This window comes from Manis javanica, chromosome X, assembly GCF_040802235.1.
Source record: "Manis javanica isolate MJ-LG chromosome X, MJ_LKY, whole genome shotgun sequence".
Classification (NCBI taxonomy): Eukaryota; Metazoa; Chordata; class Mammalia; order Pholidota; family Manidae; genus Manis; species Manis javanica.
The window spans coordinates 88,322,644-88,342,325 of NC_133174.1; the positions used below are offsets into that span (position 1 = coordinate 88,322,644).

At 35.3% G+C, this 19,682-nt stretch overlaps 1 protein-coding gene across 7 annotated transcripts in view; it reads left to right on the plus strand.

The window, feature by feature from the left end:
• DIAPH2 (diaphanous related formin 2) overlaps positions 1-19,682 on the plus strand; it is a 943,365-nt gene that overhangs the window by 474,841 nt on the left and 448,842 nt on the right. For all 7 annotated transcript variants that reach the window (XM_073227598.1, XM_073227594.1, XM_073227595.1 and 4 more), the window contains 2 exons: positions 1,499-1,600; positions 16,419-16,658. In XM_073227598.1, coding sequence (XP_073083699.1) covers positions 1,499-1,600; positions 16,419-16,658 — 342 coding nt within the window. The remainder of the gene's footprint in view (positions 1-1,498; positions 1,601-16,418; positions 16,659-19,682) is intronic.

Genomic DNA, 19,682 nt, shown 5'->3' on the forward strand with positions numbered 1-19,682 from the left:
CTTTGCATCTCTAGCTCTTGTATGCGGGGCCTCCCTCTGGCTGGCCTGACACATGCTCAGTGACTGCTATTTTTGAACCGATGCCGGCAGGCCAGGAGGAAGACGCAGCAGGCTCCGTGTCACAGTGGGGGGCCTTTGAGCTGAGTGGGCAGCTAGGGGAATGGGCCGCCTGAAGCTCCTCAAAGTTCCCTACCTGCTGGGCAGAGCGTGCTCAGACAACTTTGTCCAGCTCTCCCCTCCCCCATGCAGCAAGCTCCATGCAAATGCTGCTCCTTCAGCAGCCCTCTCACTGGTAGGAAGCCTCTCAGTCCAGCCTTTCCCTTGTCCCAGAGTGGCTGGGTGTGGATCCCCTCCTTCACAAATGGCCGCAACCCATCTCTCAAGCACTCCACCTGTCTGAGCTCCCCAACGTCCAGAGTACCACACAGTGTGGGTTTCTTCTCCCACAGGAGACCTCCAGGGCTGGGTGTTCAGCAATTCTAGGTTTCCACCCCATCCCCTGCTCTGTTTCTCTTCTTCCTGCCGGTGAGCTGGGGTGGGGGAAGGGCTCAGGTCCCGCCCGATTAAGGTACTTTACCCTGTTTCGTGATGTCTTCTCTGTTCGTGAGGTCTGTATGCAGTCTTTTTCATCCTTCTTTCTTGTTGCTGTTTTAGCATTAGTTGTATCAATTAACTACATTTTCATATTATGTGTGGTTTTGGGAGGAGTTCTCTGTCTCACCTCTCATGCTGCCATCTTGAATCCTCCCAACACTACTTTATTAAATCTTTGTTTCCTGCTTTCCTTCCTTTCATTCATCTTTTGAAATGCCATACAGTCCCCAAAAATATTTATTTCCTGCTAATGTAATAATTAGAATTGTACCAAACTCCAGCATAAACTCGATGAAGAAGTATTTATCAATTTTGTTTCTCTTAGGTACAAAACTTGAGCATGCATCAGACTTCATCGCTTTTGCTTCATTCTCCATTAAAGTAGGAATGCAATGTGTATTTAAATGCAGACATTATAAATAATGTTGATTTTTTTTACAGACTTGATATGGTTTATAAGATCGAAGATTATTCCAAATTTTGCTAATTATAAAAAGCTGATTTTTTATGTTATTATTATTACACATGATCTACTTCTCAATAGACTTGTTCCATTTTCTGTGTGAATTGACTAATTAAGCTAAAAAATTATGCTGTATGTCTAAGACTATCCAGGAGGTTAGTCAATTTTGGAATCTCATTTATTCCTATATGATCTTTTTATTTAATATTTATGTATTGTAGGGCATAAAAACCAAACATGTTTATATATTTATTCACATTGAATTATAGTTCATTTTTTGCTTAATTTTTTGGTGAGAAGGGGAGGATACACTGGTGCTATAACAGAACCACAGTGAGAAATTTATCTACTATCTTAGTTTATCACTTTTAGAGTTGTTAATGCATATTTGATAATCCTAATAGTAAAATACTAAACTTCTTTGGTTTTATTTCTTTTTAGAACCTTGCAAAATATCTTCCTGAGGAGGAGGTACTCAGTGAATTAGCACAGCTGAAAAATGAATACAATGACCTCTGTGAGCCTGAACAGTTTGGACTTGTGGTATGTATCTTGCATAAGGCTGCACAAAATCAGCTGGGAGTTAACACTTGTCAGAAACAGTGAAAACAAAAACATTTCAATTGTTGAATTTTTGTTATTGTTTAACTGTATAACTACATAGCTTATTGGCTATCCAGAAAAAAAACAAAAATGAAAACTTGTTTATCTTTTGTTATTTATGATGGTATAGAAAAACAAAGAAATTAGGAGTTATATTCTATGAAATACCTCAAGAGCTCTCCTCCATACTAATGCTGATATTTAATTCTATTATATGAAAAGTATTTTATTTTATTGATTACCTTTTCTTCTGTTTAAATCTTGATATTATAATTTGGCCCAAAGAAATTTAGGCTAAAGAAAAGCTTTAACTACACTGTTTCAGCTGGGGAAAAAAAATCTCATAAATGCACATCATGCATTAGTATGGTTAAATCATTAGTGGAATGAATTATGTTTCCTTATCCCCTCTTCATTTTAAGGGATACAAATGTTGTCAAGGTATCAACTGTTTTAAAGAATATACGTTTTTAAGTATGCCCCAAATTTGCTATTCAAATAATGGGGAAAAAATGGTGGGAAAAAGGGCATGATGATTTACTTAATATACTGAAGAAAAAGCTATTTTGTACTTAAGTGTTCAGTGCAAGTTTGTTCACTGTATGAACGAACAGTTAGTAGTAATATGGCTGTCAGCTTTACTCTGGCTCCATGCCATTTTACATTTGAATACTAAGATTTTTTAAATTACCTATTGGGCCTAATAGTCATACAGTGTGTCTGCTTCATCTAAAATATTTTATAACCTTTTTAATAGTAATAGATTTTCATTGGTATGATTTGATACTTGACAATTTTTAAATCCTGTTTAAAGTAATATTGTGATAGATGGGACAGAGAATGCTCCTTTTGAACATATGTAATAACTGCTTACCCATATTTAGAGTTTTTTAGTTCTCAGATAGGGAATTGTATACACTAATGTAGGAGGATTCTATCAAGTCCTTGAAAAGATCAGGGATGTGTATTTTGAGTGAGATAGAACATGTAAAGATACCTAAGGAAAAAATTTTCTCATTTTTGAATTAGAATAACTGCATTGGTTAGATATTACTTCTAAAATAGCAGTACTTTAGGGCAATATTAAATAATAAAATAATCTAGACCATAGTCCACATTTGAAACCTTAGCTGCTTGAATTCATATTATAATTGAAGCAAGGCTATATACCATCTGAGAATTCAGCTGTGTCATAATGGTTATGAGTTTTACAGTAGGTACACTGCACAATTTCTCCAAAGCCATTTTTTTCTAAATGTAGTTTATCTTGAAAGATTTAGTTTGCCAAGCAAGTCCTTCAAGAGGAATATCCTTGGTGCCACACTGAGGAAATAAAGTTTGAGGACATAAAAAGCAATATACTTTCTGAACTAAAAGCAAAATAGGAAATGGAGGAGATTTCTTGTTTATGCACATAACCATAAATAATTTTCAGGCTGTGTACATGAAGTCAACTTGTCCTCTTATTTCCTCTGCCCACCCTTAGCTACATGTCTGTAGGGAAAAAAGTCAAGGACATTACAAAGTACTTTATGCTATATAAATTACCATCAGTGGTATCCATCAGGATTTGCCAAATAAAGTTTAGATAATCTCATACCTAGGAAAAGATTTTTGAAACAATGATGTCTTGGTCTTTTAAACATGTATGTTTTGCAGTGTTTAGAACAATATCTTACATACAATAGACAGTAGATAAACATTGATTGTATTGAATTATAGGACAATTATTGAAACCAAGTGTAAGCCTGAGGTTAAAAATAGCGTAGTTAATATTTGTAAAAGTAAAAATTATGCTGTAACATATTTTCTCCTAATCTATGATGAAATTAAATTCACTTTTGTGTAAATATGCCCAAATACTTTTTAAGTCTCAAAATATATTGGTATCTTACTTTCTGGACAGCTTTGGAAATGTGTAGAATCATCTGCACTAATGAGAGAGGCTCACAACTGGGTGTCTGGCTTCAGCTCTCTTTCCCCATCAATACTATTAGTGTAGTCTTCTTAAAATCTGTATTCCTCATGTGATTTCTGTGTCAGAAACCTTCAGTGTCTCCCAGAATTTACAAAATGCAACCCGAGCTCCTTAGCATTCTCATGCTGCCTCTAACTCTCTTGCTTTATATCTCCCTGTTCTCTTTGGTGAGCTGAGTGATTTGGTGTCTTTATGACATTTTAGCCTTTACCTCAGTGGGACTCACCTTGCCACTTCAGCAGTTATTTTACTTGTTCCTATTCAGTAATCTTTCATTTTTCCATAGCAGCTATACCACATCTTACCTGGTCTCAAGTTTTCTATTCCTCCCCTGCCCATTCTTTTCATGTACTACAAACAACCTAATCACTTCCTCACTGAAGAAAAATGAAAGCACATAGGCGACAGAACCTATGATATCTCTTGCACCCACAAAGTTATCTCTAGCCATATATTTTATGAACCTATTCTCTGTCCACCCTCAGAAAAAGGGAATATTTTTGTTGCTATTATTATTGATAGAAATAAAAATATAATGAACTACCATATGTGATAATACGTTATGCGTTTTTTCACTTACCATATCATGTATTCCTTACATTCTTATGAGGTTGGCCCTATTATTAGTTCCGTATTATGGAGGAGGAAACTGAGGCCAAGGGGGAATAGGGACCTTGTCCAAAGTTACATAGTAGATGCAGAATTCTAACCAAAGCAGTCTGACTTCATAGGCAGGTGCTTTTATTTTTATTTTATTTTAATTAATTTACTTTTATTGAAAAACAGTTGACATACAGTATTGTTTTTGTTTCTGATGTACAACATAGTAATTTAATATTTACATACACTGTGAAACATTCACAACACTGTCTAGTTATCCTCTGTCACCATACAAAGTTGTTACAATATTACTGACTATATTCTCTATGCTGTACTTTTCATCCACATGACTTATTTATTTTATAAATGGAAGATCGTGCCTCTTAATCTCCTTTACCTATTTTGTGCACTTCTCCACCCACCTCCTCGTTGGCAATCACCAGTTTGTTCTCTGTATCTATGGGTTTGTTTCTGTTTTGTTTTGTTAGTCCATTTGTTTTGTTTTCTAGATTCCTCATATCAGTGAAATCATATAGTATTTGCTTTTCTTTGACGTATTTCACTTAGCTTAATACCCTCTAGGCCCATTCATGTTGCAAATGCCAAGATTTCTTTCTTTTTCATGGCTGAGTACCTGCATTATGTATCTATATCACATTTCTCTTTGTCCATTCATCTATCCATAGACATTTAGGTTGCTTGCATATCCTAGCTATTGTGAATAATGCTGAGATGAACATTGGGGATATGTCTTTTCAAATTAGTGTTTTTGTTTTCTTCAACTAGATAGTGCTTTTACCCTCTGTTCTGTACTGTACTGGTGTCTGTGTGGGTGAGTGTGTGCATGTGTGTGTGAGATGCTCTACTGAAAGCTCATTTACTTATCTTTGTTTTGGGCATTATTAGCCCCTGCCTACTTTATGTCTTATTTTATTGCCTCTACAGTTTGTCATTCTGCACTCTGCCCTTCTCTTTAGAAAAAATACTTTATGTCTCTTAGGGCTTAAAAATGAATGAATGAGTAGATGGATAGCTGGGTGAATAAAAATCCTATATTGACCCTGAGGTCCCTGATAGCAGCTGCCCTCTCTCCATTTCCTAGTATTAGTTTTTTCAAAGATCTGTCTCCTTTTGCTGTCTACTTCCTTACCTCTCATTCACTATTCAACAAATGGCAGTCAGAATTCTGCCTTAATGCATTGAAACTGATCTAAGAGAGGTCATTAATTGCCCTCCTAATAGCATTTAAAATATACATCAGACCTATTTTCATCTGTGCCTTCACCACCCCCAGCATAGTCATTCCCTTTAACAATTACACTATGAGTTTATACTTGCTAAGATTTCCTCACGTATGCTTTTACCTTTCTCCAAATCAGTCTTGGCACAGCCTTTGATGTGGCATTTCTGGAATTCATTTGTATTGCATCATATTATTTATCTGCTTGAAGTATCAGTTCTGTTGTAGCTATTGTATGGCACTAGGGCTACAATATAAACTCCTTACCACTATTTACCACCTCTCCTACTTTTATTTCTTGCTGCTTGGCTTCTCACTCATTATACCTCAGCCACATTGTCTTTTATTTTTCTGATTTTGGAATTTACCATGCTCTTTCCTGCCTTTTGGCCCATTACCCACACTGCTCCCTCTTCCTCCTACTTGCTGCCTTACTCTCTCTCCTGCTTATTTTTTCAAGTCTCAGCTTAAGTGTCCTCCCAGTGTTGGCTTCACTTAGCTATCAACCAAAATTAGGTCTCCCTTTTAGACTCTCATAGAATACTTTTTTCTTTTCCTTTCCAGAAATCACCATGGTTTTTAATTACATGTTTATTTGTGAGCTCATTTACTGAATGTCTGCAACCCCCACTAGATTGTAACTTCTTTAAGTGCGTGCAGCATGGTGATTTTGTTCACATAATATGTACTTAACAAATGTTTGTTGAATGTATTAGCTTGAATGCAAAATCAAGTGGGCCCTTTTTATCCCTAATCTTGTATCCATACGGCACTTGATAACATTGAAAAATTAGCCTCCTTATTGAAACCTTTTCTTTCTTTGTTCTAACAATAAATATTCTTTCCTAATTTTGTTCCTATAACCCTTGCCAGTACCCTGTAGAGTTCCCATTATTATATAGCTTCCTTGATGATTAAAAACAAAACCTCATCAGTAGTTACTTAGACATATGCCAGAAGTGAGATTGCTCCTACAAGATTCATTAAAATCATCATCATCAACAACCATAAAACAGTAAAACTGGCAAAACTGGGAAAAAACCTGGCTTTGACTTTTTGAAAGAAATAAACATCTGAGACAGTGACTAGGCTACTAAGTTTTCTTTAAACATTTTTTTTTTTAGAAGCCTCATCATTGGGTTTGCTTATATATTCACATGTAATAAGTTGAAAATAAACAAAGAAAAAGAGAAAAAGAAAAAAGGAATTAAAAAAACAAAACATAACAGGGACCTTGCCTCTGTCTAGACGCAGACCTTCTAGTAAGAGGGCTATGCTAGTTTCCACACCTTCTATGATCAATAATCCTTTTCTTTAGGGGGGTAGATTGGCTGCATAGCTACCTACTGAGTTGTCTCCAACCTGCCTCCCACAGAATTGAATTTGGTACCCCGTTGTAATTATGTGCTGTACCTTTGCTGGAAAAAAGCACAGATCTTTGAAAGCTCTGCCTGTTAGAACCCCCAGCAGGAGCTTTTAGACTCTTCAGAGTGTGTTTGCAGCTCAGCTGTTCTCAAACCTCAAAGCTATGGAAATTCCCACTTGTCTCGCACGGAGGATGGAGACCCATACTGTGTCTATCTATTAAACTAACACATCTTCTGAGAAGAAGGCAATAATTAGTTCTCTTAGTAATCGCTCCTTTGTTTTTCTGACTTCAAAATTACCCATATTTTTCAATTAAAACATTCTAAAGCTATAATCTAATGAAAAGATGTTGAGGTAGCCTTGAGCATAAAAACATTTATAATGGAAAGCACAGATTATGTGATCTTGCTGACATCACATTTATTTTTTTTTTCTTTTTCTATTTCAACACACGAAGGAGTGTGGGAGGAGTGGATTTATGCTTTATAGTTGGAAATACTGCTATATAGTCAGTGTGCTTTTTAATTTTTTTAAAGTCCCTTAAAAGCTTATGAGATCTCTTCAAGATAGTTTAACCAGGTAAAAAGGAAATTCTTAAATGTTTTTTTTCTTCTCCCACATATCATAAAAAGCAATTATTTGGGATGGTAAATTGTAGCTCTTCTGTTCCATTAATACTAAACCATTATTCAGGTTTGTGTATTCTTTGGGAAAATCACATTTTTCTTTATTTTAGCTGCTTTCATTCAGAGTGTTCAGTGTTTTGATATGTAAGATCTTGATTGTTTCTATTTTCATTCTTTCTGTAAGTATGAATGCTAACTCTTGGATGTTCATTCATTTTACCTGAGAAAAACTTGGCTTAATAATTTTGAGATCAAGTAAAAGCAAACCCACCATGACTCATTTTCAAATCCATGTATTCATGTTCTTGTTCATTTTATTAACTTCTCATAATCATTTTGTAAAAGGATTGCTTATTTCCATCAGCTTTTGAAGTAAAATAAAATAAAACCACCTGAAAGCCAAATAATCAGATTAAGTCTATGGATGTCAATCAATTTTACTATTGACAGCTTTTCATTAAACTGAAAAATAAAAAATTAAACCCTTTCTTCCCTTCCATATATCAGTAGTCCCTAATACAACAACATAGTGCCACAGTAGTTTTGAATGACCATTCTTGGCCTCAATTTTTCGCAGAAGGATTTTTTGAAATTCTTGCTCAAATTCTTAGTGTGATTCTTCTGCATTCAGAGTGTCCTTTGGGGCAGACATTTTTACTGTGTTCTCTTCCAGATTAAAGTCTAGTAGATGTTTGTTGGTGCATAATTTCCAGATATCACTTATCTTTGGGGAAAATATCCTTCATTAGCATACCATTATTTTTCTGGTATAGAATTGATTTTCAACATTGTTTTTCCAAAGCCTCATTTTACAGATCAACTCTGATTCTTATCTCTCCTAAAATCTAATATACAAACATTTGCCATTGGTTCCATATAGCAGATATATTAATTATTTTGTCCAGTCCAGGTACTAGTTGTACTGAAGAAAGTATAGTGATGTAGAGATATCTTACCCTTGAGGAGGTTCTTGTCTAAAAGAGAGTAAGAAAATCATGTGTTTAGGAGAGAATCATAGCTGTCCCTGCTTTATTTCCATACTTCCAGTTAGAGTTGTGCTTAGTCATTGAATCTGGATATCACAACTTTTATATGCAATTCTACCTAACTTAAATCTAGCCTTTTTAATGTGCCTTCATTATCATAACCTTGATTATAGTCACTGATGCAAAGTTATTCTGTATGTTCCATGTGCAATGGGTCCTAATAGTATTTAACTATTTGGGGAACATACCTTGTAACAAATTGATATTTGTTACCAATATATCTATTAATTCTAGAATTCTTAACATTATAATTTGAAGAGACTAGAGGATCAGTTATGCTTACATGTGATGGCAGTTGAAGGTGTGTTTCTTAGCAGTGCAAAGTGAAAGATAATAGAAATGATCTTAAACACAGGTGACACATGACTACAGGGGTGGCATGTGGCCTTCTCCTCCTCCTTCACTCATGGTTTTTACCCTTGTGCCTTTTTTCTCTTCCTCTGGATTCTTATGGTAGTTTGGCAGTAGATCAGTATTCACCAGCTGTGTAGGTAGTGAAGTGTATAAAATTCAAATTATATAAACAAAATTGTGTCTAACTCTTTGGGGAAATAACCCACTTGTAGCTGCTCACACTGAAGCTGTCAATGCACTTTTTTTTAATATAGTACAGATCAGCTAAAAAAATGATAGCTGCTTGATGTGATTTGATAGACAAGTACCTTGTAACACATATAAATCCCCTCCATAATACAACACCATGGTCAACATCCCACAGCACTTCAAGAAATGAATTATAAAACAAAAGATGCCAGTCAACTAAAATGCTGCAAGGAACCACAGCTAGAAACAAACAAACATTTCAGCAGAGTTTTTCTTTTATTTACTTTTATCACTTAGGTGCATTCAAGTGCCTTTATGAGACATGAGCCTTTTAATAATCGTATCTGTGGCTGGGGATATTGCTTGGTGCTTCCTATTATTTCTAAGCTCAGTTATCCAAGACATTACCTACACACCCAAATCCTCTAATGGACATTCAGCTGTTGTCTATCAGTGCACCCTAGTCTGATCAAAAAAGAAAAAAAAATCAGAAGATTGCGGCAAATTCTATTAATATGATCAATGCATACAATTTGTGGCTCCTGTTAAGAGATAGGCCCAAATAGCTTCACTTCCTCCATAGTCTGTTGATTTTACAGTAACCCATTTTCAATTATAACATTTCTAAGAGTAAATGTGTATTATGCATTAAAACTGGCTGAAGGGACCACAGCATTTACAGTGTGTTCAACAGATAATGAGCGCAATGCTTCACCAAACCCTGGAAACACATTCCTTAATTGTGGAGGAAAGAAACTTTCCATCAGGTTTGGGAGAATAGTCAGGGACCATGAATCCTCCTCCTTGGGAATTCTGAGGGTGACTAAAGAGGGTGATAACAATAGCTGCTGTTCTGGAGTGCTTACATTGTGTCAGCTACTACGCCAAGTGTTACACATAGTGTCTCATTTAAGTCTTACTGCAACTTGCATGGGTAATCTAAGGAGTACCTTGTACTGATGGGGAAATGAAGTCTCAGAAACATTAGGTAACTTGCACTACATCATAAACTAGAAAGTAAAAGAGCTATAGTTCAAGTCCAGGTCTGTGTAATTCAAACACCCTGATTTCTTCCACAATTAACATTGTGGGTCTGGAGAATGCAGAGAATGGTTTCTCTTCTTCTTTGAGGATTAAGGAATATTCTCTAATGTACTCTTCAGAATAGTTATATGGGGTTCTGAATTTGGGGTAAGATTGGGCCTGGGCAGTATTTTTAGGATGACCCATGTGGTAGCAAATGACTTGCCTTATGAGGTAGGGTACCCTCCTCCTCCCCACATCAGCCTACTGTGGTACCTCTTCCCACTATGCATCCTCTTCCCAACCCAGTACTTTGCTGATACTGAAGTTCCAGTTTGTATGAATGAATACATCCATTCATTCATTCATTTTAGAATTATTTACTTTTTAAATCACCGATCATATTTGTCACCTGCAGTGCACTACACTTTGTTCTAGAAATCAAATGAAGAAATTTTGCCAGATGAAAGGGCAACTCCCACCCCCTTATCAACATACAACCTCTTTCTGAAATCAAGCTGACTAGCAATAGATTGTATCTAGTCATAGCAGTTCAACAAAGTTAATTCCCTAGCATTTCCATTTGATACCTCAGCTGAAGACATTATTTTGGGGACAGTAAAACATTACCATCCATTTTTATTTTTGTTCAGTAGACAATCTGTACTACTTGAGAGAAGATCAGGAAAATGGTTAGTCAGCTACGGACTGCTTTTAAGATCAGTCAGCCAAGTAACCCAATTAAAAAATGGGTGGAGGTCCTGAACAGACACTTCTCCAAAGAAGAAATACAAATGGCCAACAGGCACATGAAAAGATGCTCCACATCACTAATCATCAGGGAATTGCAAATTATAACCACAATGAGATACCACCTCACACCAGTTAGAATGGCCACTATCCAAAAGACAAGAAATAACAAATGTTTGAGAGGATATGGAGAAATGGGAACCCTCCTACACTGTTGGTGGGAATGTAAATTGGTGCAACAACTGTGGAAAGCAGTATGGAGGTTCCTCAGAAAACTAAAAATAGAAATACCATTTGATCTAGTAATTCAACTTCTGGGAATTTACCCAAAGTAAACAAAATCCCTGATTTGAAAAGATGTATGCACCCCTATGTTTACTGCCACACTATTTGCAGTAGCCAAGATATAGAAACAACCCAAGTGTCCATCAATAGATGAATGGATAAAGGAGAGGTGGTACATATACACATATCATTCAGTCATAAGAAGAAAAGAAATCCTTCCATTTGCAACAACATGGATGGAGCTAGAGGGCATTATGCTCAGTGAAATAAGCCAGGTGGAGAAAGACAAATACCATACAATTTCACTTATTTGTGGAATATAAAAACAAAGCAAAACAGAAGGAACAAAACAGCAGAAGACTCGTAGACACTGAGAAATAACTAGTGATTACCAAGGGGGAAGGTTTAGGGCAGGTTGGTGTGGGGAGGGGGGCAGGGGCAAAGGGGCACAATAATTTTCAATCACAGTATAAATTGGTCACAGGGACAGTAGTACAGAATGGAGAATATTATTCAGCCATAGAAAGAAAAATTCTTCCATTTGCAACAACATGGATGGGTCTAGAAGGTATTTTGCTCAGTGAAATAAGCCAGATGGAGAAAGACAAATAGTACATCATTTCACTTATTTGTGGAGTATAAATTCAAAGCAAAACAGAATGAACAGAACAATAGTAAACTCATAGACACTGAGAAGCCACTGGTGGTTACTGTGGGGGAGGGGCTAAGGTGGATAGGTGGGGCAGGTGAGGGGGGTAAAAAAGAGCAGAAAAATTTAAATCATGATGTAGGTTGGTCACAGGGATTGTAGTCAGCATGGAGAATATAGCCAATGATTCCGTAATATCTTCCCATGTTGACATATAGTTGGGATAAGCATTTAATAATATGGGTATGGGTAACTGTTCAACTACTGTGTTGTATGCTTAAAACTAAAATAAGACTGTATATAAATTTAAAAAAACTAATCAGCAAATATTTGAATTCCTGATTTATGCAAGACCCTGTGCTAGGTATTGCATAAAGTGCAGTCTTTGAGGCTTCTCTGTATACACTCTCCTCATCAACAACCCTGCCTCCCACAGTATCACAGATTTGGTAGCCAGCTCCTATACTTTTGTTAACAAATCTCTCTGTAGTACAGGGAATTTAATGAAGGAGAACTTTATTGCTAAAAAACAGTTTGCAAACTATGGAGGCATAATTCTTGGCTATAAGCCAAAAGTATACTCTGAGGAAATAAAGAGAGGGGGTTGTTTTATAATAAAAGTTTCTGCCCAGGTTCCCATATCAGTTTTCTTATTCAAATGAGGGATGCAAGCCCATTTAATCCTGAGTGGCTGATGCAGGTCACAGCTGATTGGTTGACTTCCCAGCCATTGTCTGTTTTGGGCTGGTTCTGCTTCAGGCAGCAGATGTCAGTTTGTGGTTCTTCAGAGGACACAATGTATGTGTGGCTTCCCCTTAATACAAGGCTGAATGACTCCATTTCGTTTTGGCCTCAGTTAGCTTGACAGAATCCATCTTGTTTTCTGGCATAGCTGGATTTTGGGGAAGGTGGAACTCACTTGGTTTTGTCTTATTTTCACACTAATCTCTTAAACTCAAGGACTGAATTTCCAAATACTGCCAGATATCATAATAATACTTAAAACTCAAAACATCAAGAAAGCAACTTTATTTCCCTATTATAGAGGTATAGTTTCACAATTTATGCAAGGATTTGGAGAGGTAAAAGGTAAAGGGATCAGGGAACACATTTAAGTAGTCTGTTTCAGTAATTCAACCTTGTACATAAAATTTAAGATTGAATGGCAAGCATGGAAAATGAGAGACAGTTCCAAGAAATTCATCATGTTACAATATTGGCAAGGAATTAAATTACATTTTGTTTAACATGATTTAAATATGACTACAAAGTTTGGAGCACTAATAATGGGAAGCTAAGTGTCTTTGTAGTAAAACACTATTTGGCGTCTAAGAGGATGGTGAACCAAGTTCACTTAAATGGTAATAAAAACTTTCTGGTAACAGACAAATAACGTTTTTTCATTTGTAGATATAGCACATTTATCCCACCTTTCCACAATTCTAGTAGAGGCAGAGATTGAAAAAAAAGGAAGTAATATTTATGGATCATTTATTTGGCTCCTGATCATCAAAACATGACTGTTTGACAGAAATTTCTACTACTTTACATATAAGGGAACTGAAGACCAGAGAGACTAGGTTATTAGTTTTACACAGACTATGTGTGAGTTTCTAGATTCAATAATTTGATAGAATTTGCTTTTAAGTTGCAAATTCTACCTGCCCCCACTTCTTTAGTCCCTGATTAGCTTACTGTAGTATAGGCGGCAGCAGATCAGGGGAAGCAATTCTGATCTGACTTACCCTCTTTCTCTGAAACAAAACAACTGACCAAACAGTAAACCACACCCGATCAGCACCTCCTTCTGCCTTCATTAATGCCAACAATATTCTGACTCACAACAGACTTAAAACCTTGGAACCATCTTTTACTTTTCCTCCCATAACTGAGTCCCATTGATTCTTCCTCAATTATGTCTCTTCTATCCATTGCTTTCTTTCCCTTCCAACTATCAACATCCTAGCTCATTACCTGTTTCTCGGGTCATTCTGAGGACTTACAGATGGTCTCCCTGCCACTAATTTCTCTTCCAACCAATCATACATATTGCTCCCAATATGACTCAGGAGGCATTGCGGTATAGTGGCTGAGAATCTGGGTTCTGTGGCCAAAATGTCTGAATTCAAATCCCTAGGTGTTAACAAATAATTAGACTTTGGGCAAGTTAATTAGTATCTCTGGGCCTCACTTGCTTTATCTTTAGAATGAGACTAATGTTAATAATCTTTTCCTGGGATTGTTTTGAGATTCAGATGAACATGTGTGTGTGTGTGTGTGTGTGTGTGTGTGTGTGTGTGTGTGTGTATTAGAATGCAGAAAAATATCTGGCACAAAGTACTCAATAGATGTTAATTGCTGTTATTATTGTTACTGTTATTATTAAACTGCATTTTTGGTCACATTATTTTGGTTGGAGCTGGTATAAAAAAAAAATCAAATCCATGCTTCTAGGTTTGTAGGCCAAGGATGCAAATACAAAGCCTCAAAATGATAAAAATATGAATGAAGACAAGTAGTATTAGAACTGAAGCAAGAGTAAAAATCCATGTAAGCCTGAGGTTTAAATTCGTTGCCGATCTAGTACCAAGGCCACCACCCTGGTGAGTTCAGTCCACAAGGCATGGACAGAAGGACAGGCACATGATGACAAGGACCTGGTCAAAGTCACTCTATGGCTTTTTTCTCCATCAGGAAGACTGAGAAACTATTCCCTAACATATAAAATGATAGAAAATATGTTTCTGTGCTAATGATATCCATTTACCAGTGAAAGGAAAGGGAAAATAAAGTGGGAGAGATTTGGAGACAGTGGTAGAGGTATAAATGAAGGCAGAAAAACATATATAAAGGCTTAGAGTCCCAGAAAATATACACAAGGATATTTGCTCATTGGTGGAGACACAGACACAGACATGTGGTTAGTTTCCAACTTTGTGGCCTTTACACAGAGGTTTCAGGTACTTTGGTCCATATTCTGCTCCAACGTATGTACCTCATATATTTCTACCTATTAATCTTTTCTCACACCTTTCTTTCTCTCTATACCCTCCTTTTGGCCTTGATTCTCTCTCTCTGTGTATGTATGTATATATTTATACATTTGTATTCCTTCTACTATGAAGCCTTCATTAAACATTGTAGTCATAAGAGTTTAAAACTTTCTCTTTTTTTCAGTGAACATCTTCAGCACTTAAGTTATGTTTACCCATCTAGTTTTATCAGTAGCTATAGTTTTCAAGTGAATGTATTATGAGTTTTAGGCTAAATTGGCAATGTTTTGTGAGTACGTGGTAGTGCCTCAAATTACCATGTTGAATACTGAAGAAACAGTAGGATGGTTTGTATATTACCCTGATCATATAAAAAAGCAAGTAATAAGTAATATGACCTATATACATATAATAACAAGGGGATATTCCCAGCATACTTTTATATACCTGCCTATAAAAAGCATGAAAGTGTATAGCAGAAAGGGGATTAGCCGAAGACAAAGGTTAGTCTTTGGAGAGAGGCAGACACCCATGTTTAATGGACAAGTTCATTTCAAAGACAAAATATGATGGGCCATGCTTTGTTTCTGTATTAGAGCTGATATGGTCTATTCAACAGCTGTTCTGATGCTTTTGAAGGGTATGTTGTAATTTAAGGACTTTTTTTTATGTTGTCATATTCTTTTCATATTATCTTCAGATAGCTCAGTGCTTAATCTGTACATGGTATTTGTATTCGAGAAACTGGAAAAAAAAATGTAATTAGGCATGTTAATAGTTTATTTCCATTATCTGTCACCTTGTATATGTTTATGTGTATCTACCCTCCCCCTACCTGTGTCCCAGAATTCCTTTGTTGAATTAACACTAGCTAAATGACTTGGAGTTATAAAAAATTAATGACTAAAAACTATAAGAAATTAATGACTTAACAATCATAGGCACTATACCAAAGGAAATACAGTATGTGCACCAATATTATGAAACAAGTAATTGAAACCTAAGTTGAACTGTTCTAGAAAAAACCAATATAGAGTTTTTAAATAATGTCCTTAAAAGTAAGTTTATGTGATTTTACCATAACCTAATTATTTAACATCAACATTCTGTCAAACAGTGACATTCTTTAGAGCATATATAAATATTTAATATATTTTATGAATAGGTTCAAAAATTATTCAGAGTCCTCTTATTTCAAATAGCGTAGTGATAGGTAATTTCTTATGAAATGTGGTTCTACTTACATTGTCTGTCATGTACATCTTTTATCTGTGGGCCAACTATTTGCTCAACTCAATTTCATATTTGTAAATTTTTGTAATTCACCTCAGGGACAGAGTTGTGGTGGTGTAAATGCCACTGATCACTAATGATTATGTAGTTAACCTGTAGCAACTGTTCAGCTCCAATAACATTTTCTTAATGCTATAAGGATTTTAGTTTATTGTCTAAAACTGAACATACAACTATTATTTAAACTTTGATAAAAAAATATTTCCTTGGAATGTCTAAAATAAACAAAAATAATATTTTTTAAAACCCAGAGAAAATTATTTCTATGCAGACATTTTAGAGTATTGACTATAAAACTATCCCCACTAGAGAGAGATACAGCAAACTTTCAATCTGTTCTTACAGAGCATTCCTTATCTTGCAGATGAGCTCAGTGAAAATGTTGCATCCGCGTCTCAACAGCATTCTTTTCAAGCTCACGTTTGAAGACCACATAAACAACATTAAACCCAGCATCATGGCAGTGACTCTTGCCTGTGAAGAGCTAAAGAAAAGTGAAAGCTTTAACAGACTTTTAGAGTTAGTTCTTTTGGTTGGAAACTACATGAACTCAGGCTCACGAAATGCCCAGTCTTTGGGTTTTAAGATCAACTTCCTTTGTAAGGTAAGATGGCATTTTATACGGCTAATTTATAACAAAGGTCTCATCTCTGAGAGGGGTCACTCTAAATTACAATGGTACATAAGCCAAAAACAAAGTATGCTTTAAGGGGCAGACTGTATCTCAATTAAAACAGATAAATAAGTTTTTGAAATCTTGCTACAGCAAAATCTCAAAGACTGCAAATTCTTCTGTAGTATAGTAGTAAAATTTTGCTGATCAAATCTTACTGGATTGGTGGATCGGGGAAAAAATAGCTTTTATAGAGTAGATGCAGTTTTGTATTTCAATATCTTTGCATTTATTCTATGTCTCTCAAAAAAAGTATTTGAGTTACCTACATTCAATGAGGTAAATAGCCAGAAATTTCTTTTTTAATATGTTTTGTTTATTCTACTCTAAGAAAATAATACTGTTTACTGTTGTATAGTGTTATGTTACTAAGCTTGTAGTAGGTATCTAATGCACTAACTAAAAGATGAAATAAATCAAGTGATAATCATATTGATTTGATCTAGCCATTTCATAGTATTATTTTCAAGATTCTAACTTTGTGAGAAGTCAACAAAGAAACAGAGAAGCACAAAAGTGATTGTATATGTCCATTTCTAGGCTAGAGCAAACTACCTTATTCAAGGAAAAGATCTGTTATAGAGAGAAAGCTGAACAGGCTCTGAGGTGAAGGCCTCTAAAAAGGCTAGAGACAAAAATAAATCTGAAAACAGGCAATCTGTCTTTGACATTTCAGCATTCTTTTGCTCTTTTTTTTCCTCTCACATTAAAAACATTGCAGAACTTTGGTCAGTTCTTGAAGGGTATTATAACCAGAATCCCAAATCTAGGAATGGATATAAATGTCTTTCCTTTTCATGCATTAAATAGATGTGCAGTGTATGGACTAGTATTTTAATATGTCTCGAAAATGATTTGCTCTTGGTAGTTCTAACACAGATAGACATACAGACTAACATCTATGGATAATAGGATGAATAATGGAATTGTATCTGTTTATCCCTGATTTATTTTTGAGGGGTGTAAGGAAAGAGAGCAAGGAAGACAGGGAAGATCATCAAGAATACTAGATTTTGTCAGAAAAACAGAAAACATGTTTACTCCCTCTCCTAGTGATACTAGGGGACATGTGAAGTTCTTTGATAATGCCAGAAAGAATAAGGCAATGCTTACTAATAATAAGTGGGAATAAATCACAGCCAGATATGTAGGATAAAACTAAATATTTAAGACTTTTTCATGGTATTTTATACCATATACTCAATAAAGTCATCTCTTACCAAGATGCTTCTTGCTTTGAGTATATGCTGTATGCCCAGTGAATGAATCTGGATGTATTCATGGTTGGTGATTATCAAAATATTATAAATTAAAAGAATATATCATTAGAAATTTATGTTATATATCATTTCACATATAACTCATATAAAAAAGACATTTAACACAAACTATCCTACTTTGAATAAATATGTACCTTTTTTTAAGTGTCTTAATTTCACACTATTCAAATTAATTACAAGAACTGATTTTTTTGGAAGCAGGAATGAATAAGTCACTTTTACACAGGGACAAAAGATTATATTAATCTCACAGAAGGATTTTACAGTTACATCTTTTGTTTAGGAAAGAGGCTTCTTCCTGTCATCTACCTGTCAAATAAAAGTTCTTCCACACAACACTGATCTGACATCTATCACTAGAGGTATGCTCAAAGGATTCAGCACAAAGATTTTTGCCAACTTCAAATAAAATAAAAAATAATCTTGTGGGAAATACTATCTTGTAGTAATAGGTGTTCCAAAAAAGAAAGAAAGAAATGTTTTAAAATCTCCCTCCCCACCCCACTTTTCAGTAGGATTTTTGTTTTCAGAGAAAATACATGTCATTAAGAAAATAAATCAACTTGGTGAAGGGGGGAACCTAGTAAACATAATGTTCTTTCTGTAACTGTAGATTAATGATACCAAAATAAAAAAATAAAAAAAACCATCAAGACCAACATTATACAGCTAAAAAAAGAAAAAAAAGAAAAGAAATCATATACATGCATGATATTCCCATAATGCCTAGGATTAAAAGGATGTTCCTGGAAAAAAAAAGGATGTTCCTGGAATACGAAGGGTTCTGAGTAGATATGAATGTCTAAAATGACAGAAATTTACTGAAGTACTTAGAAATGGTTAGCTTATGTTTGTAATCTTTTCAAAACTGAACTAACTAGTGATGTATGATTAGCTAGAATTGCTGCTAAATTCCAGTTATATTATAAAAGATTACTTGGTTGTTTTTTCTTAGTGTTTTTTTTCCCTTAAAAAAATAGCAGAGGGAATTTTCTTGGTAGAGTACTGATTATACTTTTAAAATGATACCATTTACCCACCTAAATTATTCTAATGATAATTTCCTTTCTCAGTGAATTTAAAGCTATAATCTTCCACTTTGCATAAGAAGCTATGGAGTATGTTAAAATATTCACCTAGTTAACAAGTAGCCGTGATATAAGCAGTTAAACTTATCGGATCTTGTAGTAAAGTAATATTAAACTTCAGGTGGTTACAATTGGCTCCTATAGTATTTGGAAAGAAAGGGAAAACAGATGGGTTAACCTAAATGTCAAATATCTCTAAAGGATATCATTACTGTAAGTACTACCCTCACCACAAAACGCTTTGTTAATTTGCAGCAGTGAATTATCACTTTGTGAGTCACCAGCCAGGGTGCTGATCTGTAATAAAACTCATTTCCATGCAGATGAATTCCCAGTGTTAGCTTGGCCCATGCTTGCTTGTTGAATATTAAAATTCTAGCCAATAGCGGTGTTGCACTTCAGGGTCATTTGTTATTTTTTCAGGATATAATAACATCTTTAATCTGCATAGGAATACAACTTTGAAAAATACGTAGCACTCCCTAGGTACTAAGCTTTGTGGGTGTATCAGATAAAGATTTTTGTTTGCAGCCAACAGAGTGACTGCATGATGTAAGCAAAAAACTGAATTTATTGGGAAGATATGA